The 27,920-nt window shown below is 48.8% G+C and overlaps 2 protein-coding genes across 4 annotated transcripts in view; one reads left to right on the top strand and one right to left on the bottom strand.

The window, feature by feature from the left end:
* NAT10 (N-acetyltransferase 10) overlaps positions 1 to 24,649 on the top strand; it is a 42,710-nt gene extending 18,061 nt beyond the window's left edge. For all 3 annotated transcript variants that reach the window (XM_053562893.1, XM_053562892.1, XM_053562895.1), the window contains 20 exons: positions 291 to 384; positions 532 to 630; positions 3,389 to 3,525; positions 5,145 to 5,269; positions 5,722 to 5,872; positions 6,146 to 6,242; positions 7,053 to 7,169; positions 9,084 to 9,185; positions 9,276 to 9,350; positions 9,902 to 10,018; positions 10,864 to 10,997; positions 11,213 to 11,261; positions 14,294 to 14,390; positions 14,482 to 14,592; positions 15,730 to 15,902; positions 16,697 to 16,816; positions 17,162 to 17,260; positions 17,721 to 17,794; positions 18,887 to 18,970; positions 21,361 to 24,649. In XM_053562893.1, the coding sequence (XP_053418868.1) occupies positions 291 to 384; positions 532 to 630; positions 3,389 to 3,525; positions 5,145 to 5,269; positions 5,722 to 5,872; positions 6,146 to 6,242; positions 7,053 to 7,169; positions 9,084 to 9,185; positions 9,276 to 9,350; positions 9,902 to 10,018; positions 10,864 to 10,997; positions 11,213 to 11,261; positions 14,294 to 14,390; positions 14,482 to 14,592; positions 15,730 to 15,902; positions 16,697 to 16,816; positions 17,162 to 17,260; positions 17,721 to 17,794; positions 18,887 to 18,970; positions 21,361 to 21,469 (2,164 nt within the window). In that variant the 3' untranslated portion in view covers positions 21,470 to 24,649. The remainder of the gene's footprint in view (positions 1 to 290; positions 385 to 531; positions 631 to 3,388; positions 3,526 to 5,144; positions 5,270 to 5,721; positions 5,873 to 6,145; positions 6,243 to 7,052; positions 7,170 to 9,083; positions 9,186 to 9,275; positions 9,351 to 9,901; positions 10,019 to 10,863; positions 10,998 to 11,212; positions 11,262 to 14,293; positions 14,391 to 14,481; positions 14,593 to 15,729; positions 15,903 to 16,696; positions 16,817 to 17,161; positions 17,261 to 17,720; positions 17,795 to 18,886; positions 18,971 to 21,360) is intronic.
* Positions 24,650 to 25,838: 1,189 nt separating this feature from the next.
* Positions 25,839 to 27,920, bottom strand: part of ABTB2 (ankyrin repeat and BTB domain containing 2) — a 178,661-nt gene continuing 176,579 nt past the window's right edge. Inside the window, exon 17 of the mRNA XM_053560472.1 lies at positions 25,839 to 27,438. Coding sequence (XP_053416447.1) covers positions 27,241 to 27,438 — 198 coding nt within the window. The 3' untranslated portion in view covers positions 25,839 to 27,240. The remainder of the gene's footprint in view (positions 27,439 to 27,920) is intronic.

Below are 27,920 nucleotides of genomic sequence, written 5' to 3'. Positions count from 1 at the left end.
GGGGCACCGGCTGCATACACTAGAGCTGGTAGCTTTGAATCTGACCTGAGCTTGCTAAACAACAATGACAACTACAACAAAAAACAGTTGAACGTTGTGGCAGGCGTCTATAGTCCCAGCTACTTGGGAACTTGGGATGCTAAGGCAAGAGAATTGCTTAAGCCTAAGAGTTTGAGGTTGCTATGAGCTGTGATGCCACGGTACTCTACCGAGGGTGACATAGTGGGACTCTGTCTCAAAAAAACCCAAAAAACCAAAAAAACTCTTTTACTTTTTCTTTTGTTCTATAGGTACTCCAATATTTTTGTTACCTCTCCAAGCCCAGATAACCTCCACACTCTGTTTGAATTTGTATTTAAAGGATTTGATGCTCTGCAGTATCAGGTAGGAAATTAGGGTAAGGACTTATTTTGATTCAGTGCTGGGTTTAAGTTTAGGTGAAGTCTTCACAATGCTTGCTTACTTTATGAATATTAGTTTCTAAAACTTGTTTCTAAAGTTTGTCATTGGTTTGACTCTTTCCCCCACTAGGAGCATCTGGATTATGAGATCATTCAGTCTCTAAATCCTGAATTTAACAAAGCAGTGATCAGAGTGAATGTATTCCGAGAACACAGGCAGACCATTCAGGTAAGGCTCGGTTTCAGATCTTGCTGTATTTTAACTGGCTCTCAGACATTTCCTGTTACAGGCATTTATGTCCTGTGCAATTGTGTGTCTTTTATATAGTATTTTTGTTTCACGATAAAAAACATGTTCCAGATTTTCATCTTCTCTGAAAGAATGAATGTTCAAGTAAACTTACAAATGTCTGTCGTCAGATTATGACCCTTGAATATGGACTAGGTGGGATTGAAGTGTGCTGATAAAATGATAAAAGAATCATTATTCAGGTGGTGCCTGTGGCTCAAAGGGGTAGGGCGCCAGCCCCATATGCCGGGGGTGGCGAGTTCAAACCCAGCCCCGGCCAGAAAGTGCAAAAAAAAAAGAATTGTTACTCTGATCTCAGTTCTAATTTTGCTTAGTTACTGCAGATTTTGAAATGGTGAATCTGTAATTACAATAACCTCACCATTTAAAAGCAAAGAAGAACTTTACAAAATGTGCTCTGAATCTTTGTGGTTTAGCCAGTGGCCTATTTTCCTTTTTAAACAGTGTTTTCCCAGAAGTTTTATAAATCTCTCAGTGTGCAAATCTGAATGGTCTGCACTTGTCCAAGGCTGCAATTTTTCTAAATCTCTGAGAGAGGCATCGGGTGACAGGATTATAGAAGGGGCTGAGACTAACAGGCTCTTACTGGAGTAGGCTCATCAATTATTTTTGGAGTTGGATTGGGGTAGGAAGTGAACCAAGTAATTTGGCAGTTTATGTCCTTGAACTGCCTGTGAAAGCATATGAATATGCCTGTCAAGAAAGTAAACCTTTTATCAAAGGGTCCAGATTATAAACATTGTTACCTTAAGGATCTTAATTTCTTCCTACTAAGTCTCTTTCTAGAATTTCTTCATTCTATACATTTCTTCCCACTTTTGCCTGATTCAGCAGTAAGAAAGACTGCTGTTGGTATGGGATAGGGCTACAAGGCAGGCTGGAGGCTGCGAGAATACAGAGACCTGTTAAAACTCAAGAAAAATACACAAACCAAAGAAGGAAAACATTTCCCTGACATGTGCTGGCTCAGCACTTGATCCTCCTTGGATTTGTAATCAAATACCTTGTCGTATTACCAGAGCTCTTTTGTCTGTAGACTGGTGTTAAGCACAGAGGAGGTGACCTTACTTTATGAGACTCCATTTGTGTTCTTTTGAGGCCTCCTCCTTTGTGCTGGAAATTGAGAAAATGAAGAATATTAAAGTTGGCTACGCGCCCCCCCCCCCCCCCCGGGAGCTTCTCTCTGCTGCTTTTATGAGCTGCTTGTTAAATTTTTCCCTTAAGAGTCCAAGACTGGAGACCCTCTTGAAGACATGTATTCTGCTGCTAGAAATGAGTGGGGTCACTGCCTCTCTGACCTATCAACTTATAGCAAAGCAGTTAAAAAATCTTACTTGCAATGAAATACTTCATATGTGTAGAAAAGTGCAGAGACCACTATAACGCTTAGGTACCTAGCACTCAGATGTAAGAAATTGACATTTGACATTTTGCTGTTTGCTGTGTTTGTTTCATGTTTTAAATGTCGTGTATATGTTTGTTTTAAACATCACAGATACAGTTGAAATCCCTCTGTACCCCTCCTCCCCACCCCCTTCCTCCTATTCCTTTTGTCAGTCCCTGTAGGTAAATCTGTTCTGAGATGGTGTGTTTCCTTTCAATTCATGTGTTTTTATTTTCACTACTAATTATGTGTCCATACGTGGTAACATACCACATTGCTCTCCTTCAGTTTTCCTTCGTTAACATTTGTTTTTTAAGATTTGTCCACATTGAAGCTTGTAGATCTAGTTGATTCATTTTTAAGTACTATGTTGAGTGCACAATAGTTTGTTTCTAGAAGTGGGTTTTACCATATGTGATATCCAGCTTGCTTAAAGTTTGCGAAAGTCTCCTTTAAAATGGTTGTACCAGGCTTGGCATCTGTAGCTCAGTGACTAGGGCGCCAGCCACACAAACCGGGGCTGGCGGGTTCAAACCTGGCCCAGGCCCGCCAAACAACAATGACACCTACAACAAAAAAATAGCTGGGCATTGTGGCGGGCACCTGTGGTCCCAGCTGCTCGGAAGGCTGAGGCAAGACAATCGCTTAAGCCCAAGAGTTTGAGGTTGCTGTGACCTGTGACGCCACAGCACCCTAGCGGGGGCGATAAAGTGAGACTGTCTCTACAAAAAAAAAAAAAAAAAGAGAGAGAAAAGAAGTTTAAGAAATGTCCTTACCAGTTCAGGGAGACCAGGCCTTTATAACGATGGGATCAGAGCAGGAAGCAGAGGGAGCACGAGAAATCTGAAATCCTCCCTTGTAGTCACCACTGAGGTCCAGCTGTGCCTCTGGCCCTGGCTTTCCTGAGCTGAGGCTGTGGTATGATGAAGAGAGAAGGAGGGAGCCACTGTCTGTTAGTGCTGCCAGTTAGGCACCGGGCAGGGCGTGTAGTTACTTTGTTTTTTCTTCAAGGAGGCATAGACAGGTCTTTCCTTTGTTTTACAGAAGAGGAGTGTGGGACTCTGTTGGGTTATGTGACCTGTCCAGGATCATTCAGTTAGTGCTTGAACTGTTTGAACCCAGGTGTCTGGCTCCAAGCCAATCCCATTTTTGCCTTGCCAGGAGAAAGGAGAATGGGAGAGGAGAAAAGGCAGCAGAGAGGGGAAAGTGAGCAGTCTTTAGGGTGAGACACCAGTACTCACAGCTGTGGCATTAGTTGGCCACATTAATAATCTACATTTTTCTTCCCCCCAGTATATACATCCTGCAGATGCTGTGAAACTGGGCCAGGCTGAACTCGTCGTGATTGACGAAGCTGCTGCCATCCCCCTCCCCCTGGTGAAGAGCCTACTCGGCCCCTACCTTGTGTTCATGGCGTCCACCATCAATGGGTGAGGTGCTGCGGGCGGGAGTCCTTACTCCTTGCAGGTTCCTGCAGATTAGGTGGCATGTGGTGGAGGTGGCGTCGGTCTGGGAAACTAAGTCTGAGTCTCTGGGGCTGCTTCGTCCTCTCCTGGGGCTGCAAATGGGAGCTGGCCTCTTAATAATCTGTAATACATCTCTGGCCTGGCGTTAAATGTGTAGCACGAGACTGAAGAATTTCCTAACCCATGTGATGAGCGTCTCCTGTCTGTAGGCGTGATTGAGTTTTAAAAAGTACGTGGATGGAGGGCGGCGCCTGTGGCTCAGTGAGTAGGGTGCCGGCCCCATATGCTGAGGGTGGCGGGTTCAAACCCAGCCCCGGCCAAACTGCAACAACAAAAAAAAAAAAAATAGCTGGGCGTTGTGGCGGGCGCCTGTAGTCCCAGCTACTCAGGAGGCTGAGGCAAGAGAATCGCGTAAGCCCAAGAGTTAGAGGTTGCTGTGAGCTGTGTGAGGCCACGGCACTCTACCAAGGGAGGTACAGTGAGACTCTGTCTCTACAAAAAAAAAAAAAAAAGTATGTGGATGGGCTCGGCGCCTGTGGCTCAAGCGGCTAAGGCGCCAGCCACATACACCTGAGCTGGCGGGTTCGAATCCAGCCCGGGCCCGCCAAACAACAATGACGGCTGCAACCAAAAAATAGCCGGGCGTTGTGGTGGGCGCCTATAGTCCCAGCTACTTGGGAGGCGAGGCAGGAGAATGACTTGAGCCCAGGAGTTGGAGCTGGCTGTGAGCTGTGATGCCACGGCACTCTACCCAGAGTGACAGCTTGAGGCTCTGTCTCAAAAAAAAAAAAAAAATATGTGGATGGCGGGCTGGGTGTGGGGTGTGGTGGCTCACACCTGTAATCCTAGCACTCTGGGAGGCTGAGGTGAGTGGATTGCCTGAGCTCACTGGTTTGAGACCCAGGGCATTGTGGCGGGTACCTGTGTAAGTACGTGGACGGCAGTACCAATGTCTGATGTCTTAGAATTATGTATTAGAATCCATTATTAAAGTAACTATATAATTAGCATAAGAAAGCAAGCTTGTGATGGCAAAAGAGTGTAGATGATTTAACTTTTCCCACATTTCTTAGTTAGCTGTTTTGTGTTACCTTTCAAGTGAAATAGTAATGGAAAGAATTGCTAGGGTGGTGGATTTGCTTCGTCTTGATTTTCTGAGCTGGAAATGCTCTCAGGTCATTTCTTTATGCTCAGTGACTTTGAATTACAGCTCCCATTAGGTGACCATTTAACTTCCTTTTAGTTTCACTATGCTAAAAGCTTTACTTACATTATTTTTCAATCCTTAGTTTTTTAGTTCCTATCATAGTCCTGTGAGTTGTGTAGAATACTCCCCTTTTGCGATGAGGCTAAAAGAGATTGAGTTTTTCACCCGAACGTACTAAGTAGATAAGCTAGGCCTGAATGGCTCCTGGCAGAGCCACCCAGCTGCCCTGCCACTTTTGGTCATACTGCACTGGAAGTTCAGAGGGGCGCAGGGAGACTGGTGTTTGAGTAGGTTGAGGAAAGTAACTCTGTCCCCTCCTCCTCCCAGAGAGTGGGTTTGGGACCTTGTTCCTGATTTCCATTGCCTTTGCTTCTAGCTACGAGGGCACTGGCCGGTCACTGTCCCTCAAGCTGATTCAGCAGCTCCGTCAACAGAGTGCCCAGAGCCAGGTCAGCACCACTGCTGAGAACAAGACCACAACAACAGCCAGATTGGCATCAGGTAGGTATCCCAGAACCTGAGCTGGGCCCTGCCGCTCACAGCAAGTCTCTTCAGACTCTCTTGCAGGATCCTGGCTTCCCCTGGGACATTAAGCACTAAACCCTTCCCACCACCAGGCTGAAAAGTTGAGTTCCTAGGAGGAGAAGTTTTTCTCCAAGGAATAGCAAAGCCAGTGACCAGAGAGGAGCCTGATGTAGGCCTTCTGGTGGCCGGGCCCTTCTTTGGCCCTGTCTCTGGTCATAGTTGCGTTGATTCAGTGAGCCCCCTTTGGGGTTGCTGTCATGGCAAGTTGACTATCCACCAAAACAATTTTAGACCACTTCAGTTTAAGTTGTTGAGCCATAAGTATCTGGTCATCATGTGGCAGATATAAAGGGGAACATTTTTCCTTGCTCTTTTAGGAAGTGTGTATTTACTAATTGTTTCTTAATTGTGTGATTTGTGGGAAACAGCGCGAACGTTGCACGAGGTTTCCCTCCAGGAGTCAATCCGATATGCCCCTGGGGACGCGGTGGAGAAGTGGCTGAATGACTTGCTCTGCCTGGATTGCCTCAACATCACTCGGATCATCTCAGGCTGCCCCTTGCCCGAAGCCTGTGAGCTGTATCCTTCTCTGGGTTTCATTGGCCTCTGAAGGGAGAGGGCGTGATAAAAGAATTGGAAGGATTTTGGCCCTTTGTTTCCTAGGATGCTACTCTAGAAAGGGAAAAGTTGAACATTCTAGATTTCTTTTTCTCTTCTTCCTTCACTAATGTGTTTCTGCCTGGGACCATGGACACCCCTTCCCAAGCTAGAGAAATTCACTCACTTCAGACAGTGGTGTGTCCTGCTTTGGGCTCTCTTTAGTTTGTTTTGGTTGCTTAACTCCAGATCCAGCTACTATGTTAACAGAGATACCCTCTTTTGCTACCACAAGGCCTCTGAAGTTTTCCTCCAACGGCTCATGGCCCTCTATGTGGCTTCTCACTACAAGGTAACTGTCGTAGCCCTGGGTGAACTTCAGTAGAGAGCTTCTGCACTTGTCAGTCCCCTCTGACTTGGCTTTTTATGTCTTTTATTACCTAGTGGCTTAGGTGACTATTCCATTGAGACTTAAATACCCTCATGTTAATGAGGTCCATATGCAAAGCAAGGAATCGTAGCATGCAGCTTCATGCAGTAGCTGGAGATGGTGCGGGAGCTGTGCCCATTTTTAATGGGGCCTTGAATTTCTTGCCTGCCTACTAAACTGATAGGCCAAGGTGACATTGCATTTGTAACCAGTGGTACTGTTTGACCTGAGACCAGCTTTGCATCTGTGGGCTATTTGTAAAGAGCAGTGAATTTGAGGGCTTAGAATATCTGAGACTCTTTAAAAACTAAAGGGCATTAGGAAAGGATACCTTCTGCATATCCAGGGAGCATTTTTATGAACAGCTTTAATGGAATGCTGAAGAGTTCGCATTAGAAGCAGTGACAGCTTTTCCTGAAATAGTTGGCCTGTTATCTGGAAAAAGTTCCCTTCCCAGCTGTGAAGTAAGTAGCGCTAAATAGGTTCTATCACGCTTCGCAGCCTCAGTTCTCAGGGTGAGAGGACAGTAGGCACTTGAGTCTGAGTCCCACTTAAGCCATTAGGAAGAGTCTCGGGCTTGCCAAAATATAGAAAGGTGCTTTGCTTGATGTCAGCTCCTCACTTTGTTTTGGAGAAGGCAGCACACCGGTCATCTGATGGCTCCCAGTTGAGCCTCTTGAGTGAAGGATGAGAAGGGGAATGCTGCTCACTGCCTGCGTTTGTCCCCCACAGAACTCTCCCAGTGATCTCCAGATGCTTTCCGATGCTCCCGCGCACCATCTCTTCTGCCTTCTGCCTCCCGTGCCCCCGACCCAGAATGCCCTTCCTGAAGTGCTTGCTGTCATCCAGGTACACAAGCAGAAGCACCCTCATAGCATTGAGGGTTTATGGCTTACTACCTGCAGTGTGGGACGGAAGCTGTTGAGTCTTAGTCTGGAGGCAAGTAGCTGGGTCTAATGAGGCAGGTGACTAAGGTCCTGCTGCCACCTGAATCCCAGAGCCCCACTGTTCATGGATGGTAAAAGCCAGGATTGGCCATCTGGTGTGTGTTTCTCTCTTTATTACATAAGCAATACATGGTCCTTACAGAGGCTACAGATTGGGAAAAGCATTTTCTAGGCTGGGCGCGGTGACGCACACCTGTAATCCTAGCATTCTGGGAATCTGAGGCGGGTGGATTGTTTGAGCTCAGAAGTTTGATACCAGCCTGGCAGGAGTGAAACCCTGTTTCTACTAAAAATAGAAAAACTAGCTGAGTGTTGTGGTGGGCACCTATGGTCCCAGCTACTTAGGAAGCTGAGGCAAGAGATCTCTTGAGCCCAAGAAATTGAAGTTGGTATGAGTTCTGATGCCAAAGCATTCTATCCCCGGTGGCAGAGTGAAACTGTGTCTCAAAAATTTTTTTTGACACTTGGCATGTATGAATCCATCTAGATAACGTTTTTCCTTGTCACAAACAGGCGATTATCACATTTCTCTGCTATTTTTTGAGACAGAGTCTCAATCGGTCGCCCTGGGGTTGAGTGCCATGGTGTCACAGCTCACAGCAACCTCAAACTCTTGGTTGGGCTCAAGCGATTCTCTTGCCTCAGCCTCCCGAGTAGCTGGGATTATAGGCACCCGCCACAACACCCGGCTATTTTTAGAGATGGGGTCTTGCTCTGGCTCAGGCTGGTCTCAAACCTGTGAGCTCAGGCAGTCCACCCACCTGCCTCTCAAGTGCTAAAATTATAGGCATTTGCCACTGTGCCTGGCCATTTATCTGCCTTTTTTTTTTTGAGGTAGAGTCTCACTGTGTCACCCTTGGTACAGTGCCATGGTGTCACAGATTACAGCAGCCTCAAATGCTTGGGCTTAAGTGATTCTTTTGTTGTCGTTTAGGAGGCCTGGGCTGGGCTTGAACCCACCAGCCCCGGTGTATGTGGCCGGTGTCCCAATCACTGAGCTACAGGCACCAGCCATTTATCTGCTTTTGTAAAGACACTGTGTCAAATACTCATATTTGAATATTTGAGTTCAAATATTCATATTTGAATATTTGAGTTCAAATATTCATATTTGAATATTTGAGTTTTAAACAGTAGTTCATTATAGGCTTGTACCATAATTCGTTTAACCATTTTCTTATTAGATGCTTGAGTGATTTCAAATTTGTACTATTTTGTACAGAGCCACACGAATACTTATGTCTTAATTGATGTACCTAACCTACACAGCCTGCATAGACACCCTTTTCTAATGTTTTTTTATTTTATTTAGTATTTTTGGTTTTTACTCTTGGGTCAGGAGGATTGTCAGTGCCTTGTGCCATGATAATGAAGCTTCTGTTAGAAATGGATGAGTTACTGGGAGTGGTGGCTCACACCTATGATCCTAATATTCTGGGAGGCTGAGGCTGGTGGATTGCTTGAGCTCAGGAGTTTGAGACCAGCCTGAGCAAGAACAAGACCTGTCTCTAAAAATAGCTGAGTGTCATGGTGGGCGCCTGTTGTCCCAACTACTTAGGAGGCTGAGGCAAGAGAATCACTTGAGCCCAAGAGTTTGAGGTTGTTGTGAGCTACAACACCATGGCTTTCTACCGAGGGTGACAAAGTGAGACTGTCTCAAAAAAAAAGAAATGGACAAGTCCATCAGTGTCAGGGGTAAACCTGTCATTTGGGCAGAAATAGCTGGCCTAGTCAGAGAAATAAAACGATGTCCTGTGAGCAGACTGACTGAATCTGGGGCTGGCCTTTCTATCTGCACCATCTCACTTCTCCACAGGTGTGCCTTGAGGGGGAGATTTCTCGCCAGTCCATCTTGAACAGCCTGTCTCGAGGCAAGAAGGCTTCTGGGGACTTGATTCCATGGACAGTGTCAGAGCAGGTGATGGGCTGTCCCTCCCACCAGGGAGTGAAGCAGGTGGTGTAGGAGGATGTCCGTGTTCCTTGTTACTGACTGATGTTTCCTGCATAGTTCCAAGATCCAGACTTTGGCGGTCTTTCTGGTGGAAGGGTCGTGCGCATTGCTGTTCACCCGGATTATCAAGGGGTAATGTGTCCTCAGGCCTCTTGGACCCGTGTGCTGCAGTTAGTTGCAGCCCTCTTGCTGGCAGCTCTTTCCAGAAGGTGTACTTGGTTGTTGTAGTAAGAAGCTGGTCCAGAAGCAACTGAAGTTCTAGGCATTTTTGTGCCCTGAAGAATTTAGCCAGGGCCAGGGGTGGGTAGGTGGACAAGAGGGTGGTTTATTTTTGCTCTTCCTTTGTGAGATGGGGGACTGGAACTTGTGAACCAGAACTTAGAAAGTCCCATTGGGTAATTAGCTGTAGAAACTTCCTTTAAAACAAGTCTTTTTGGTTTAAAACAAGTCTTTTTGGTGCTTTCTGCTCTGGGACCAGAGAGCACAGCCAGCCATCCTCACCTTTCAGTTCTTGATGGGTTAGAGCAGTGTGAGAACTAGGGTCACACTGCTTTTGTTCTTAGGAGGCTCTGTTTTGCCATGTGCAGTTGGCCTGGGAGTGAAGGCTCTCTGGAAGCAATCGGGGAGTGAGAGGGCGCAGACTGAGTGTCTCTGCCCTCTGCCCATTCTCTCTGTGCCCACAGATGGGCTATGGCAGCCGTGTGCTGCAGCTGCTGCAGATGTACTATGAAGGCAGGTTCCCTTGTCTGGAGGAGAAAGTCCTTGAGACATCACAGAAAATTCACACCATCAGCAGTGAGGTAAGCATCTTTTGACAAAACTCCTTTTTTTCCTGGTTCTTGGGAAGATAAGTCTATCAGTTTTTAGGGGTATCCACGAGAATGATCCAGAGGTCTGGGGCCTGTTCCCATTTTCTCCAGCTGCTGCTTTCTCCAGCCATACACATAATTTGAGATCCTCAGATCAACATCATTAGCACCATCTCGAAGCTTGTTAAAAACAAACTGTGATTCAGAGTTTCTGAATCTGAAGCTCTAGGGTGGGCCCAGCAATCTGGGGCTTGACAAGCTTCTGGGATGATGCTGATGTTGACGCAGGTTTGACAACCACCGCTCTGTGATTCCGCTTTCTCATTAAATCCAGACTAAGGGGGTGGGAGGGAGGTGTGTGTCTTTCCTGTTAAGGATGATTAGTGCTAGTAACTTTGACAGCTTTTCACATACATTCATTAGTTTTCATATTATGTCTATTTGGGAGCCAGGGAAGGGGCTTTTATTTAAATTCAAACTCAGAGGGTTGTCACTTCCCAAGGCTGTCAGGTGACAGAGCCTGGACTTCATGCTAGGTCTTCAGAACCCTATCTCTGTCCCTTTGTAAATCTGTTAGGCATTTCTAAACTCTGCGGCTGTTTTTTTATATTCTAGAGGTTCAGAGCAGTATGATTCCCTGCTTATTTTGGTATTTTGTATACTTGGAAATGACCACTTGACTGATGGGTGTTCCTGTATTTTGAAAACCGTAGGAACAAACCAAGAAACCTCTTGGAGTTTTCTTTGTGTTTAGTCCAGAGCCTGGTGTTGCAGGGGTGCTTGAGAGTGTCACTGGCTATCCTTTGCCTCCTCTGAGTGGACTGGCATCTCCCTAGGCTGTCAGCTTGTTGGAAGAGGTCATCACTCCCCGCAAGGACCTGCCTCCTTTGCTCCTCAAGTTGAATGAGAGGCCTGCTGAGCGCCTGGATTACCTGGGTGTTTCTTATGGCTTGACCCCCAGGCTTCTCAAGTACGTGCCTGCCCTTCTTCCTGGCGTCCTTCCCCTGGCATTGACAAAGAAGTCCTGAAAAGAAGACTCCTGTGGCTGTGTCCCTTTGTAGCCAGTGTCTGTGTCAGCCCGCTGTCGACTCCCTGCCCTGCTCCTCCTGGCCCTTGCCCATCTTTGTCTCTCAGCCTCTTACAGGAGGGCACATGCGGGGACCTACTCTCTTTGTGTCTTTGTAGGTTCTGGAAGCGGGCTGGATTTGTTCCTGTCTATCTGAGACAGACCCCGGTGAGTGAGGCGTCTGGTAGGGGAGGGATTTAGGTTTGTGGTTACAGGTGACAGGCCCATCCTTGCACGTAGCCCTGCTGCCTCCCCGCTGCTGTGCTCTGGGCCGGTGTTCCTGTGCCTCTGAGGACCCTGGGACAGCCACCCTCACTGAAAGGCCGTGTGATCACACTTCCTTCCTGTTGTCTACTGGGCTTCGTGCTTGAGTGGCAGAGGTGCACATGGACATGGGCGTCAGATTCTGGGATCCCATAAGCCAAGAAAAGTGGTTTTAGGAGGGGAATGCAGTTGTGCGAACTTGAAGTATAAGTTGGTGTCTGAGAGAGAGAGATGAATATGTGGAAGACAGAGCCACAGAGGGTTATTGAGGGATGGTGAGAAGGTGACTATCAGTCATTTTAAAAAATACTTTTTTAGCACCTGCAGTGAATCAGACTAAGGACAAGATATGCCATAAAGCTTACTTCTAATGCGTAAAAATAGGCAACATGCAAGTGGACAAGCGGGAGATGTTGAGAGAGCAGTGTGAGCTTTGAGGAAACCGCAGTGAAATTACAGTGTCAGGAGGGTCAGGCCTCTCAGGTGACCTTTCATGCTAAAGCCTAACTGGTCAGAATGGACAGCCATGCGATGGTCCTGGAATGCTTTCCAACCAGAGGGGACAGCAAGTGTCAGGGCTTGAGGTGGACATGAACTTGTGATTTGAAGGGAACAAAAGAAAGCCAGCATGGCTAAGAGCCCTTGGAAAGGAAGGGGCATGGAACACGGTGGGGGCGGTTAGGCCTCGTTAGGAATGCTGTGTGTTCTTCCCATTCCCTTGGAGGAAGAGACGAGGGGGCCTGGCTGCCATACGGAGAGTGGACGGCAGTAGCCCGGGTGCGGAGGCAGGGAGATGTGGGCGAGAGGGCATGGAGGCAGTGATGGTGGAGAGAAGGGGCTGGTTGTGGGACCCGCTTGGCTGGAAGAACTGGCCGGAATTGTTGAAGGACTGGGTGTGGAAGGCGAGTGGACAGGAGAGCAAGGGTCGTTCCTGGGGTTTCGGTTTGAGAAGCTGGTGTTGGAGGTGCTGAGACAGGATTCCCGGGGGAGGAGCATGTTTGGAGGGAAAAGTGGGAAGTCTTTTGACTGAGTAGGTGTGAGGTGCCTGTCAGACAGCCAAGTGGAAGTGGAGACTAGGCACTGGATGGTAGGAGTGTGGACTTTGAGGGGGAGTTTGGGGCTGGAGATGGCGCTCTGGGAGTCGTCAGCATATTGAGTACAGAATTACTCCATGAAGGCAAAGATTTCCTGTCCGTCTTCTTCGCTGTTGTGCCCCAGTATCTACTGTAGTCTATGTTCAGCAGTTAAAAGTATCTGGAGCTATTGAAAATCCACGAAGGTGGGTCGCCGGACTCTAAGGTGTAGAGGAAGACACAACAGGAGAGACTGACAACAAGCAGTCTTGATCTCTGAAGGAGGAGGTCGGGAGTGTGGTGTCAGAATTCAAAATTAAAAAGTGTGTCCATTGCTGGGTGCCCTGGGCTCATGCCTGTAATCCCAGCACTCTGGGAGGCAGAGGTGGGTGGATTGCTTAAGCTCAGGAGTTAGAGATCAGCCTGAGCAAGAGCAAGACGCCGTCTCTACTAAAAATAGAAAAACTAGCCAGGTTTTGTGGCAGGTGCCTATAGTTTCACCTGTTCAGGAGCCTGAGGTAAGAGAATTGAGCCTAAGAGTTGGAGGTTGCTGTGAGCTATTATGTTACGGCACTCAACCCCAGTGGAACTGAGTGAGACACCATCTCAGAAAAAGTATTTCGGGAAAGGGAGTCATTTGCTATGCAGAGAGTAAGGAGGGGAGGAAACACACTTGGCCGCTGGAGTTGTCAGCTTTGGTGAAAGGTGCTGCAATGGCCTGGAGGGCTCGGCCTGCCTGAGGAGAAGAGGAGGTAAGGAGACAGAGCAGGGAAAGGCAGCTCTTCCAGGAAGAGAAAGGCAGCAGAGAAACCAGGTAGCTGGAGGGAGATGGGCGTGAAGGAGGGATTGTCAGATGGGAGATTCTAGAAGCATGTTTGTTTGCTGCTGGGTACAGTCCTGCAAGTTGTGGTGCAGGTGAGGGGGCTGATTGTAAGAGTGCAGGCCTCAAGGAGGCTGGGGTGGGGACCCACTCCCTTCATCCTTCACAAAAGGTCGATTTGGTGCTGGGAAGATGAACTTCTCTTCTGATAGCTTTTTTTTCCAACAAGGGAGGCCCTCAGTGCTGCAGGTTTGATTTTGGAGAGGACAAGGCTGGTATCCAAGGGTAGTGTCCAGGGTTTATTTGAGATAATAAAGGGACTGGTGAGGACCATTGTGTGCCAGCTGCCTCCACACAGGCGTGGAGCAGTACAGAGATGGGCTGGGCTCGTGCTGGCTGTTGGTCAGGGCTGTTAACTTTGTTAACTATAAGGGGAGTGCAGACCAGTGGGCCCTACCTGGTATGTAGGTAGGTATGTGGTGTGTCCCTGTGGGCTTATGCTGTGCTCTGTTCATTGGGACGCGGTGCTGGCATCTTGCTACATGAATGCTCTTAGGTTGAAGTCCAGGAGATATTTTTATGGTGCAGGGCTTTGTTGTTAATGTAATAAAAACGGAAAAAGCTGCGGTCTCATGGTCACCTAAAGAAGCCTGCACTTGCAAACTGGCTGCCAGCCTGGGATCTCCAGGTCATGGAGTTGTGGATTGTGTGGAATTGAAGCTCTAATGACTGAGTTCGGCTCATTTCTGTTGGGTCCAGAGCAACACTTGGGCACTGAAGACCTAGCAGTTCTGCTCCACCCCTGTGGCACCTTTTAGGAAGTTGCAGGACAGAGTGATCTTTGAAAGCCCTTGTGTGAATTGTGGTGGTGTGAGGAATGTGAAGGGAGGGCTATGCTCTAGAAGGCGCCTCTCCCGGTCAGGGAAGGACAGGCCCATGGAAGCAACAAGCCTTTTTGCTCTGACCATTTACTCTTTACTGATAATGGGTCATTGAAAAAGGGCGGGGGCTCTTGGTGCTAGTTACGAACGTGTGTTCCCCAGAATGACCTGACTGGAGAGCACTCGTGCATCATGCTGAAGACGCTGACTGACGAGGACGAGGCTGACAGGGGAGTCTGGCTTGAGGCCTTCTGGAAAGGTGACTGGGGAGCAGAGTGGGGGGGCAGTGAGGTGACGGGTGGGGTGCCTCCAGACCTCTAACCCTGCGTATTTCCTGTGGCACCCCACAGACTTCCGACGGCGGTTCCTGGCCTTGCTGTCCTACCAGTTCTGCGCCTTCTCCCCTTCCCTGGCTCTGAACATCATTCAGAACAGGAACGTGGGGAAACCAGCCCAGCCAGGTGAGCCGGGCGGTCAGTGGAGGACTGGGAGCGGCCTGGCTGCACCGTGTCCTAGGAAGGGTGTTTCTCCTGGTGACTAGGCCCCTGTTCTGTCTCGGCCGTGCCATATTTAATTCTCATGATAAGACTTTGGGGACCTGGCTTGACATCAGAGGTAATTCATGCAGCAGCCAGTTAATTACGGAACTCAGTTTAAATCCTGAGATCTAGGTGAATGAAGTGCTCTCTTCTGAGGCTTAGTTTCCTCATTTGTGAAGTTGTACTAGGAATATGCTGCCAGCCCTCGGTGGCCAACACCATGCAGAAGGGTTTTGTGCGTGCAAACTCTGTTTGAATATTTGAAATATAAATAGGTGGAAGGGATCATTATTGTTAACAGCTGTTTTTTTGGTACCTATTTTATACGTAAGTATTTATGTAAATACACACGTACATGTTTATGTGTATGTCTGTGTGTGTTTTTGCCAGTTATATACACATTTTTTTGAGATACAGTCTGACTATGTCGCCCTCGGTAGAGTGCTATGGCGTCACAGCTCACAGCAACCTCAAACTCTTGGTCTTAAGCAGTTCTCTTGCCTCAGCTTCCTAAATAGCTGGGACTACAGGCACCCGCCACAAGACCCGGCTATTGTTTGCTGGCCCAGTTGGGTTTGAACCCGCCAGCCTTGGTGTATGTGGCTGGTACCCTACTCACTGAGCTATGGGTGCCGAGCCTGCCAGTTACATCTTGATGGAAGAATCTGTGTTCCTTGAGTTGGGTAAAGCCTAAGCACTTTCTGTGAAGCTGGCTGCAGTGACATAGTGAGGAAAGGCTGGCGTTGTGTTCCTCTAATCCTGGGGCATGGGGAGCCTTTCCTTGTCCTGTGTGTTGCTGTGGGATCTTTGAGTAAGGAAAGATCACATGCCAGCTGTCCCCTCCCCCCAACTCAGCCTGGAGCCGCCACACCCCCCTTCCCCCCTAAGGGAAAGGGTCAGTGCACTTCCAGGTCAGGGCTGTGTTACCTCGGTGGCCAGGTGCTGTTAGGTGGCTTCTGTGTGTCATGGGACTGTTGTGTATGCTGACTCCTGAATGCTGTCAGACTTTATGAGGGCGTGGGGCTTACCTGACCATCTGGCTCTGTGTCTTGTGGACAGCCCTGAGCCGGGAGATGCTGGAGGCGCTCTTCCTCCCCTATGACCTCAAGCGGCTGGAGATGTATTCACGGAACATGGTGGACTATCACCTCATCATGGACATGATCCCATCCATCTCCCGCATGTATTTCCTGAACCAGCTGGGGGACCTGGCCCTGTCCGCTGCTCAGTCAGTAGGTCACCTGGGGAGAAGAGGATCGTGGAGCTGTTTGTTGGGTGTTGAGTTGGGCATGTGGACATAATTTTGTGCCTTCCTTATAGATCTGAGAGATGGGTAGTGATCTCATGTAGTGGTCAGGAGTCCTGGACTGTGACATCAGGCAGTGTACCCAGCCATACAGTTGGCGAGAGCCAAAGGGTTAACTCCACCATGCTGCCTTGACATCTAACTCCACCTTAGCAGAGCCCCAGGAACACCCTGAACTTGTAATGTAGTCATAAAGTAGGTGTTTGTCAGGGGAGTAAAAGTTAGTTTGAGAATATGGCGAAGAGGGAGTGTTTCATGGTGGTTTCAGTACCAGGATGAAAGAGAAAATGCCAGAGTACACAGTGCCAGTCTTCCTTTTTGTACCAGATAGCTTTCTTTTCTTTTCTTTTTTCTTTTTTTTTTTTTTGAGGCAGAGTCTCACTATGTCACCTTCTCTAGAGTGCCATGATGGCATCACAGCTCATAGCAACTTCTAACTCTTGGGCTTAAGCGATTCTCTTGCCTTAGCCTCCCCAGTAGCTGGGACTACAGGCACCCGCCACAACACCCGGCTATTTTTTTTGTAGTCATTTCTGTTTGGCAGGCCCAGGCTGGATTTGAACCGGCCAGCCTTGGTGCATGTTGCTGGCACCCAAGCTGCTGAGCTACATGCGCCGAGCCCAGGTAGCTTTGGTTGAAAGAGCGATTCTGGTTCTCAGACCATTTTAATGAGCAAGGACCTGTCCTGAAACCCGCTTCAACAGATTTTCCATCTTCCAGGCTCTTCTCTTGGGGATTGGCCTGCAGCATAAGTCTGTGGACCAGCTGGAAAAGGAGATCGAGCTGCCCTTGGGCCAGTTGATGGGACTTTTCAACCGGATCATCCGCAAAGTTGTGAAGGTAACCTCAACCTGAGGGCAGGGCCTGTGTCTTTTGAATAATACAAGCAAACCCAGTTGCTGCCCCTGAGATGAGCAGATGTTAACATGCAGCTGTGTCTGCTGGAGAGCCTCACATACATCAAGAAATGACAATCTATAAAGTTCCTGTTCTTGCCCAGAGGCACCACTGTTAGAAGTTTGATTGTCTCCAGTTTGTGTTTTCAGACTCTTACTGGGCATGTCTGTCTTCCCAAATATGTAGAGTGTTGCTCTGCACACCTCTGTGTGAGGCACTAGATGCCTTGGTAACGAGCGGCTGGGCCCCGCTGCTCATCTTCTGTTTCTCTGTGGTTGTCTTTTACAGTTGTTTAATGAAGTACAGGAAAAGGGCATCGAGGAGCAGATGGTGGCGGTGAAGGATGTGGTCATGGAGCCCACGATGAAGACCCTGAGTGATGATCTGGTATGTCCCTGCTGAAGGCCTCGGGAATCCCTGTATTTCCCTCGGTGCCTTTGGCTGTGTACAGAATGTCTTCCCCTCGCCCTGAGGGAGAGCCCTGCACTAACTGTGCTCAGAGCTGTTCCTGGGCTTCCCTGAGAGTTCATTCTCAGTGTCTCCCTGCCCGGCATATCTGAGCACACACGGGCCTGGGCTATGCTTCCTCCGAATGTGTGTGAGTGCAGGAATCCAGGGTCTGCTGTTGTGCATGTTTTGCTTATTCTTTTAGGTAACTTTTTAAGTGTGAGTTTTACATGCATACATACTTAAAAAACCAAGAGCCACCTGCAGTAGTTGTGAGGGTGAACTGAAGAGAAGGAAATGTGTTCTCTTCATTGTGCTGTTTCACCCTGTCTTCGCCTTTCTCTGTGTTGGGTTCATCCCTTGGCTCTGACCTACTCTCCCTGTGGGTTCTTGGTCACAGGACGAAGCAGCAAAGGAGTTTCAGGAGAAACACAAGAAAGAAGTGGAGAAGCTGAAGAGCATGGACCTCTCTCAGTAAGGCTCCTCTGCTGACGTGAGAAGCTAGGGTTTGCCCTTGGTATCCAGGGCCCTGAGCCTCTGTCTGCAGTTTTCTTCTGGTCTGTATCCCAAGCACCCTGGAAGCTGTGCTCCATGGGATTGGTTTTAGAAGCACCAATAGCTAAAAACCTTTTCCTAACTATTTGTGTAAGTTTGGAGGAATTGTTTCCCAGGTCAGCACTGCCACTTTGACTTTCCAGCTGTGCTCCCTGGATCCTTGGGGCTCTCTGTCATACCTTGGGGTCCTTCTAGGAAGGAGGATGCTGATCAGATGAGGTTAATGGTCACTTTGCTATATTTGGCTTTTGCCTTTGAAGACAAAAGAACCCTTTGAAAAAGGATTTTGCTGCCAAAAACAAGCAAAATGCTCTAAAGCCCTCTGGGTACAAGGGATCCTGGTCCCTTTTGAACTCCAGCTATAGTGCTATTGTGTTGCCCCCTCCCCCGCAATTGATGTGATTAACAACTTTAGAAGTAGTGGCCTCTGAGCCTCTGTGACCCAGAGTCCTGTTGCTGAGTCATTAGTGATGGTGGTGGTTGGGCATGGGAGGTGGAGGTGGCCTGGAGTCCCTGGTCAGGGTATTGAGCTCTGGTGTTTGCCCTCAGCTTTGCAATAGCAACCTTGATTTGCCAGGACTGCTAGATCTAAAAGAGATGAAGTGGGGAGGGGAGAGGCACAGTTCACGGGCTTGTGGGCAAATGCCTGGAGGTAAGAATGAGTGAGAAGATCGTTGAGGTGACAGGAGGTTTCCTCGGTGGTGGTTAATGAGAGTCAGGTGGGAGAAGCTGGGCAGGTTGCCGTCTGAGCAGTACTGTCCTTGCTGACTCTTGCCAGCAGTCCTGGTGACTTGCTCCTGTGAAGCTTCTGTCCAGTAGAACTAGGCCTCATGTCTCCAGGCCCTGCTGCATGCCTGTCCCTTCTGTCCTCTCTGCTGTTCAAACACTGACACAGCTCAGCTTGGCTTTCGTGGCAGGAAGTGTCCGATAAGAGTGTTGTCACTGTCTTATTTCTTTTAAGCAGTCCCCTCTTCTCTCAAACAGGCTTTGATACTTCCCTTCTTTTTTTAGATACATAATCCGTGGGGATGATGAAGAGTGGAATGAAGTTTTGAACAAAGCTGGGCAGAACGCCTCAGTCGTCAGCCTGAAAAGGTGAGGGCCTGAGCTCTGACACATGGACAGGAGAGGCATTCTGGCTCTGCCTCTCTGGAGCTTTCATGGGAAGTAGGAGGTTGGAACAAGAGCTTTGAGAGAACGGTCATGGTTCTTTGCTTTGAGAGTTCCCTGGTCACTGCCTTCATAGCACATTTCCTGCAGACCAGGCTGGCCATCTCTGAGGCCTGGATCTCCTCCCTCCTTGTGTTTGCCAGCTGTACCGGGGCCCTGGGCCTGTCGGGGAGACAGACGTGAGAGAGCAGTGTAGGAGCTGCCTCGGACTCAGACTTACCCTTTACCTTTAGTGCAGCGTCTCTGTCAGTCCTCAGGATGGCAGCTGAGGGCTTTTTTTATTACCATCCTTGCTTTCAGATGAAGTGACCAAGGCTCTGAGGTGTTAAGTAACTTACCAACAGGCTCATAGCTGGTGACAGTCAGGACCAGATTTGCTCACTGCAGAACCCATAGTTGAACTGCTACACTGTCCTTCAGGTCAGAGGTTCTCAAAGTTTTGGCCCTTTGAGTTCCTTTGTATGTTAAAAACAGTGGAGGTCCCCAAAGGACTTTGTTTATGTGGGTCATATTTGTTGATATTTCCTATGTTAGAAGTGAAAAACGGAGGAATTTTAAAAATATTTATTTGTTCACAATTAACAATAGGCTCGGTTTTTCAGGTTTTTTTTTTTTTTTTTGAAAAATAAGTTTTCATAAAAATCTTAGTAGAGTGGCATCATTCTATAGTTAGGTTTTTGCAAGCCTCTTTAATATGTGGCAGAGTAGAAAGTAGCCAGATTCTTCTGTCTGCTTCTCCAGTCAGTCTGTTGTGCTGTCCTGTTATATTCTCTGGAAAAGAATATTTGTGAGAAGGAGAACGAAAAACAGATCATGTATCAGTATTATTATGAAAATAGTTTTGACCTTCTAGACCACCTAAAAGGACCTTAGGGACCACCACTCTTTGAAAACTTTGACTTCTTATCTGTAGAGTGGTACATTTGGGGATAAATATGGTTGCTTGGGCTGGAACCTTCATTGGCTTTTCCCTTGGGAATAGATTGAGGCCTCCCCTGCCCAGGGTATCTGGGGATGAGGCTTGCACAGCAGGTTATGGGGATGGTGGGGAGGGTGACTTTTTGACCTTGCCATAATTATCAAGGTCCCCTCAAGAATTTATATTTTGGAAAGAGGAAACCTTGTGACTCTAGGAACCATGGATCCCAGAAATCAGATATTGTCTTCTGCATTTTCTGTGCATCTTGAAGGATCCAGCATTGATACTGGCTTCATTTCCCAGTTGTTCTTGGATCTGGCACAGAAGCCCACTTTCAGTGTTTCTGGTTTGGACAGTGTGGCAAGTGCAGCACAGGGCCATGATGGCTTTGGCCTTGAGCATGGTAGCTTTGACTTTAACAGAAGGCCAGGGAATATGTTCACTGCGGAGATGGCTCAGTCCCTCACTCTGCAGAGCGTGGCCATTCATTGGCCATTATTGCTGGGGAGGGGCCTCCTGAATCAAGCCAGCCCAGTAGTCTTGTGTGCTTGAGGGCTCTGTGTCAATGTGAAAGTTTGCACTTTCTGAGGTGTAAACACTGAGGTCTGTCATTATATGTACTGTGAAGTCTTGCTTTTTTTCCTTTTTTTTTTTTTATCCCCTGGGAGGTACTTCATTCATGTGATGCTAATGCTAACTATTCCCTCTTTCTTTGTAGGGGAGGTATTTATTCCCAGGGCAATAGCTACTGGAGAGAATTTTTAACTGGAGAGAATTTTTAACCGATAAGGGTTTCTTAATAGAAGGTGGCTGTTTGCTGCATGATTCCTGTGCCCATCTATCAGGGAGGAATCTGGTGATCACCTGCAGGGTATAACCTGGGTTACTGCTCCTTTGGGTTTTCTTCTACTCATTTAGAAAAAAATAAAATAACAGCAGCACATTAGAAAGTATTGTAGGATTTTCCTTGGAGTCTCATGCCTTGTATTAGAGACTGTCTTTAGGGTCACTGGGGTGATACATCTGGTTTCCAGGGTAACACTAGTGGTGAGAGCAGTGGGAGGGGATCTTTGTTGTGATGCCTTAGATCTTTCTCAAGGTCTCGTGCAGGGAAACAACAGCACACTGAGAGAACCCACATTTTAGGTGTTAAGATAGAAATACTTTCCAGCACAGGCCAAGAGCTCGGTCAGGGCAGGAAGTAGGTCTGTGTGGTATATCCTGGCCCCCAGATGATGCCGCTGCCCTGGTAGGTTTGCAGAGAACATTTGTGTGTCTCTGGGTGTTCTTACATCAGGTTTCAGATGGTGGAAAGCAAAACCAACTTAAAGTAAGGTAGTCTCAGAGAGCTATCAGGTCTATATGTATTCTCTCTCTTACTGATTTTTTTTTCCAGTGACAAAAGGAAGTTGGAAACCAAACAAGAACCCAAACAGAACAAGAAGTTGAAGAAAAACAGAGATATGAAGAACAAAAAAGATATGAAACTGAAGCGGAAGAAATAGTGAAGAGAACCTTAGGCATGAGCGCCGGCCATGAGGGAATACCTGACTTCTCAAACTCTCTGGCTAGGCTGGGCAGCAGAGCCCCCAGCGAACCCAGAAGCTGGCTGAGAGTACAGTCTTCTGGGCCTGACTTTGTCAGGTGTGGCCGGCCTGGCTGAAGGCGCAAAGTCACTCCCAAATGGGTCTGCTTAGAACTTGATGGTGGGGCAAACCTCTGGCATTGCCAGGGGTCTGTTTCTACTCCCCCAAGTGCAGGACGCTTCTTTTTGCTTGGGACCAGCTTTCCAGGTTCATTCCCACACATGTGGAAGCCATACTGACTCTCAGATCTCTCAGACTCTTAATTGTGTGCACAGCTTGTGAGGCTCAGAAGGCTGTTTGATGGATGACTGTGTCTCTCTTCATGGACTTACACAAGCACCCTGAGGCCTGGAGCAGGGGGAGCTCTGGTTCTCTCAGGTGGTGGCTGTGGCATGCCACCAGGGTTTGCTGGGGCTGTGTACACTTCATCTCCTGGCTCCAGGCCTGCTGTCCTCTCTGTCCCAGAATAGTCTGTGCCCTTCCCCAGTTTAGGTAGGATACCACATCCTCTTAGTCCCCAAGGCCTGTTATTTCATCCATTTGGGCAGAGATGTTGGGAAGGGCTTCTTTGCTAGCAGTGGTGAGGGAAGGGATAGAGAATCTGTTTTTAATAAATAACATCCTGGAAAGGCTAACCATCTGCAGTGTTCATGAAATCTACACATGTAGGGCCAGGCATGGTGGCTCACACCTGTAATCCCAGCACTCTGGGAGGCCAAGGGTAGATTTCTTGAGCTCATAGTTTGCGACCAGTCTGAGCAAGAGCGAGGCCCCATCTCTAAAAATAGCTGGGTGTCGGGCACCTATAGTCCCAGCTACTCAGGAGGCTGAGGCAAGAGGATCACTTAAGCCCAAGAGTTTGAGGTTGCCGTGAGCTATGGTCCATGGCATTCTACCCAGGGCAATAGAGTGAGACTCTGTCTCCAGAAAAAAAAAAAATCCACACATGTGAAAGTTGCAGGTTGCCTTACTTCTTTGGGTGGATTTGGCTGCAAGGTAGAACCTGCAGGGTGTTGGTCTCAAGGCCAAGGGTGGGCAGTGTGGCTAGGGTGGTCCCAGCCCAGGAGCTTGTAGTAGAAGTGGCAGGTGCTGAGTGGTGTTTTGGTCACTTTGAGGGGCCTGGTGTGCTGGCTGGATGTAGCTACTTGCCTCCTTCCCAACTCCTGCCAGGTTATTTGGTCCCTTCCATTTGTTGGAGACAAATTATCTGGTGGCTTCACACATACTCTAGTACATTTGTTTGATGATGTCCATGTTTCAAGTCCAAATAGAATGTTTCTGAAGCCCTAATATGTACTCTGTGGAAGTCTAAGTGAAGGACAGAAGGGAAGGGGAGCTTCTGGACCAAAGGGTATTAAACATGCATCTCCCAGACCAGATGGGGACCTGGCCTTTTGTTCCTGGATCTGCATCTTCCTGCTCACAGACCCCTTGCTCCCCTGTTAAGTCTGTAGGAAAGTTTGCTGAAGGAGGATATAAAAACAATTTTTATTTATTTTCTCAGGTGAGAAAATAAATTTTCTCTGCTGAATCAAAGAGGATTTTCTGTGGAGAGTGGCCGAAATCAGAGTTCAAATCTTAAAAATGGTCAGAGCTGGATGGTATCTTAAAAGTTGTCCAGGCACATCCTAAAGGTGAGAAAGGCTTTGTTCAGTGTCTTTAGCCCCAGCGCCTGTTCAGCTGGTTCTATCCTGGTGTGCAAAGTGAGAGGGGCTCTGAAGCCAGACTGCCATGCCAGACCGTGTGACCTTGGGTTACTACCACTGCCCTCCCTGGGCTGAGGTTGAAAAGGAAGAAGAGCTTAGAACAGTGGCCAGCATATAGCAAAGTGCCCAGCACATAGCACATGTACACTGGATCTCTGGATTTGGGCTCTCTTATATCTAACTCAGTTTGCTTGCTCAGTTGCACACCAGCTTTGAGAACACTGAAGACTGGCTATGTTCTAAAATTACAACCTGAGCTAGAAAAACAGAGTCCCACTTAGCAAAAAGCGTGCACTTTGCAGGCAGACCTGTCTGGCTCTGTGTAATAACTCTGTGTATCCTTGGACAAGGCCCTTTTATTCACAGCTTGTGCTCCTAAACAGGTCTCTGCATTTTGTGGTCATGATCTTGGGTTCTCCTTCAAACCTGAAAAGGCACGCCTCCCCCAGACCTCACCATCTGGCCCCCAGACAGAGTGACATCTGTAAAGCTTGGCTGTCTCAGGAAATGTCACTTGTGAAATGAATTCAGATAGGCCAGCTATGAATGCTGTCACCGGGATGGGAAAGGGACTAAAGCTGAACAAAGAAAGTCCTAAATGGTCAGCCCCACCCCCAAGCCCATTGGGGGCTAATGCTGGCCTGATTCAGTGCTTCCACTGCTCATCTGGCCTGGCCTCCCCAGAGGGCTCTGGAGTGACCAGGAGACAGGACACAAAGACGGCTGCTGAGGCTGGGAGGTGGGGGAGGGGCAGAAATAAGTGACCGTCACCTTGGAAAAATGTAGACTCATTATCTGAGGCCATTATAGTACCAGCAGCCAGTCTGTAGGCCGGGAGGAGGGGATAGGGCTGGAAGCCCTTTGGGCCTGAATAGGCAATTTCAGGCTACTAGAGAAGAGGATGCCCTTCATTCTGTAAACAATTGGTAAAGTTCATCATCTTGAAAGACCACCTGAAAGAGAAAGACCTGAGGCTTCTTGCTTTGGCTGGTTCTGTTGAGACAGCTGTGATCAGCCTCCATCTGGCTTGGGGGACTTCTGCTGGGAAGGGGAGCAGACCGCAGAAAGGAAAGTGAAGTGTCAGGAGCAGGAGACCAGCCAGGCTGGGAAGGAGTCGGTCTTAGTGTTAGCCCTGTTGGCCCAGGAGTGGACTCTGGCACCCTCCCATACGTATAGGAGTGTCCTTTGGAGCTGAAGGCCCAGCACTGGCTTCAGTGATGCTGGCCTATCAGTGCCTATAGACAGTGCCGGGAGAGAGAAGTCCCTGTGTGGAGAAGCCCTGTGCCCAGCCCCTGGTTTCCAAAGGTGCTGGTACAGAGAAGTCGACTCTGCCGTCCCCCAGCCTGCCTGTGGCTGCAGTAGCTGGAGGGGAGTGGCCCTGCACTCTGGAATGGGCCTGAATTAGGAAGTGGTCCACCTGCAGGCAAGGGATCATTTCCAGAGTCTTGCCTTTAGATGAATGAATGATTTTTTCCTCCTAATTATTTAACTTAAATATTTGTTCAAAAGTGTGGTCCTGCTTCACAGAGGCTCAGAACCTGCCCCCCACCTCCCTTCATACCTCCACTTCCCTTTAACCCCCTGCCTACCCTGCCAAAAGAGAAAAGAAAATGGTCCAGTCCCATCTGGAACTAGTGTAACTAGATCTTGCCTTTTAGGCTGCGCATTGACTGAGGTTTGGGGGTACAGAGGGAACTTGGACGCAGACCCCTGAAGAGTAGCCCATTGAACACTCAGCCCACCATCTTTGCTGGCCTCTGCACAGGACAGTGCACATGTGCACTACCCTCTGGCCCCCAGGGGGCACCACAGGTCCAGGCAGCCCTGCGTGGCTGCTCACGCCAGCAAAGCCGAAAAATCATCCCCTGAACTGGTTCAGGTTCCTGGCTTTCTTCTATTCCTGCCCCAGGCAGGAACCTTTTTTTTTTTTTTTTTAATTTCTTCTTGGACTTTGCATGTTAAACAACTACAACCAAGTCCCAGAAAACTGCTGGGCCCGAATCATGACTTGCCACCCTCCCTTCCTCTCCAGTGTCCTGGTGGTGGCAAAGCCAGCTTGGGCTCAGGAGGACTTGGAGGCAGCAGCCACACAGGGACAGGTCCCTTTCATCAGGCCAGGTCTAGTTGGAGAAGGCCTTGCCCCCACTTTCGTTTTGGGCTGTGCTAGAGTTTATAAAAATACGCAAATAACTCCCATGTAAGGAGCTGAGGAGGGGCCTGGGCACAGAGGAGATGAGGATGTCTTATTTTTCTGTCATCTGGGTCTTGTCCTTCTCAATGGCATACACATGCTTACTATTAGGAAATGTGAGCGGTTTTATATCATGGTCACAGTCTACCTCATTTCATAGATAGGACAACTCAATGAGGGGAGTACTTGGTCCCTGCCCTTGTGGCCGAGGGGATGGATCCAGGCTTAGGTTCTGGGGAGAGGTGAGTGTGGGGTGGTCACAGAACAGCTTTGCCTTTGAAATAGGAGTGCTGAGTTACACAGAATAGGCTCTGGAATTTCTTCCTGGTCCTAATGGACTCCTCCCCAGTCCTGAACACTAAGCAACCCTCTGCCAGGAGCAAGGCCAAGGTCATTGTTAATGGGTGTTTATTGTTAATAAAACCATGGTACATTTACAATAAGTGACAACATTAATGTACAGTTAAAGTATCATACAATATTACAGCAATAAAATAACACCTATTCCTTTGTACATCCAGCTCAAGCAGCTAGTCAAAAATATTTCCAAAGATTGCAAGCCCCCTGGGGCTTTTCAAGGTGGCCCAGGTGACACCTCCTGAAATGCCTGGGGCTTTTAGTGAATAAATAGTTTCTAACATGGCCAGACAGCTGAAGTAGCCTACACCCAGTGCAGACTGTCCAGAATGCTCCCCCAGTGTCTGGCCCATAAATATGACAGGTGTCAGAGAGTGCTCCAAGCCCACAGAAGCTAAGGGTGTGGGGCAGGGGACAGGGCAGGAGAGCCTCTTCTCCCAGCCCTTCCTGTCCACCGCACCCCTGTCCTTGTCCCTCAGGTTTGCACAGCCCTGCCCAGCTCTCTAATCCTTAGTTAAAGGAAACTTTAATTTGTGAGACTTGCCAGGGAGGACACTTTGGCTCTGTTTCCTGAGCCCACAGAGGCAACCTAGGTATAGGCGTGGGGTGACTTTGGCTCCCCAAACAGCAGCAAAACAAGAGCTGAGGCCACCAAGGCTCCTACAGTATTACCCACTTGTATCCCCAAACTGCCCTCAGAAGCCATCAGCTGGGCAACTGCCCTCTACTGAGCAAGCTGGTAGTCAGACACCAAAGAAGATGTGGACTCAAAGTGGCCCTCTGGGTGGATCCCCAGCCCCCTGGAAGCTCACATCAAGTTTTTCAAAGCCTTGATGGGCAGACTTTCCCACATGACATTAGGAAGACAGACATCAGCTTTGGAATTACACGGCCTGGGGCCCAGTCAGCACATACATTCTATACATTCTATACATTCATCAGGACTCCCTGCCCCGGGAGCCCAGTTGGCCTGGTCTGAGCTTACTGAGGATGTAGGGTGTGCTGGAGCTTGGAGGTCTAATCAGAGCACTGCAGCAGAGGTGATCCAGGACCAGCTGCTGGCCTGCGGGAAGGGACAGGGCACAGAGTAAGTGCTCAGGGCCCTCAAGGTGCAAACCGTGGGATCAAAGGACCACCTTTTGTCCTCATCCCGCCTTTGCTCATCAGTGGTTGACGAGCTCTAGGGCAGAGGAGTTGAGGGTGGGCTACCTTGTGATGGGGGGCTTTGGGCTTATCTGTCTACCCAAGGACCGATCAACACCAGAGCAGGCAGCTGGGGAGAGAGAAACCAAGCCCACTGTGAACCTGGCTCCAAGAGGGCCTCCAACTATTCCCGCCACCTGGGGGGGCCCTGCGTGTCCACAAGCCCCAGCACACTGCTCCTGGCTTTGGCAGCCTGTCCCATCCCTCTGGTGCCGGCCAGTCATCCCTGCCCCTCACACGCGGGAGGTGATGTAGACAGAGTGCACCCGCTCAGCCAGGGTGCTTTGCAGGTCCTGCAGTGGATCCAGGCCCTGGACTTTGCTGCTGCGGCTGTAGATGAGCTGCCGGAAGGAGTCCTGCTCCAGCAGGGCCTTCATGTGCTTGAGGAAGAAGCCCTCGCAGAACAGGGCCAGCTCTGGGGCATTGTGGATCTGCAGGGGCAGAGAGCGGAGGGTTTGCTCTGCCACACCTGAAACTGCCCCATCCAACCCTCGCTCCCAGGTATTACCTGCCCATGGCCAAGGTCCTGCTTAAGCCTTTCCTGGTCCTGGGGGAGGTGTACCTATCTCTGCATCTTGAGGTCCCCTCCTATTATCTGAATTCCTTCCATAACTATTTCCTTGGGAGAGGCCCCATTTGGGTTCAAATCCCAGCTGTGCCACCAGGAATCTTGGCTCCCATCATTTTCTTTGCCTGTATCACACTGTCATTCATGCTGCCTCGTTAAGTGGCAGTCGTCCCCATCAACTGGACAGGGATGGTCCAGCACCCAGCACATGTGTTCACAGGCAGATGCTCAATAACTCCATCTGACAACTATCAAGTGCCTGCTCCGGGCCAGGCACTGGGCACTACGTTCTAAGGTCAAGGTCTCTGCCATGCTGTTGATGTTCTAGTTCGGGGGGTATAGGAC

This window comes from Nycticebus coucang, chromosome 14 (genome assembly GCF_027406575.1).
Source record: "Nycticebus coucang isolate mNycCou1 chromosome 14, mNycCou1.pri, whole genome shotgun sequence".
Classification (NCBI taxonomy): domain Eukaryota; kingdom Metazoa; phylum Chordata; class Mammalia; order Primates; family Lorisidae; genus Nycticebus; species Nycticebus coucang.
This window is presented reverse-complemented; position numbering and strand designations above follow the sequence as displayed.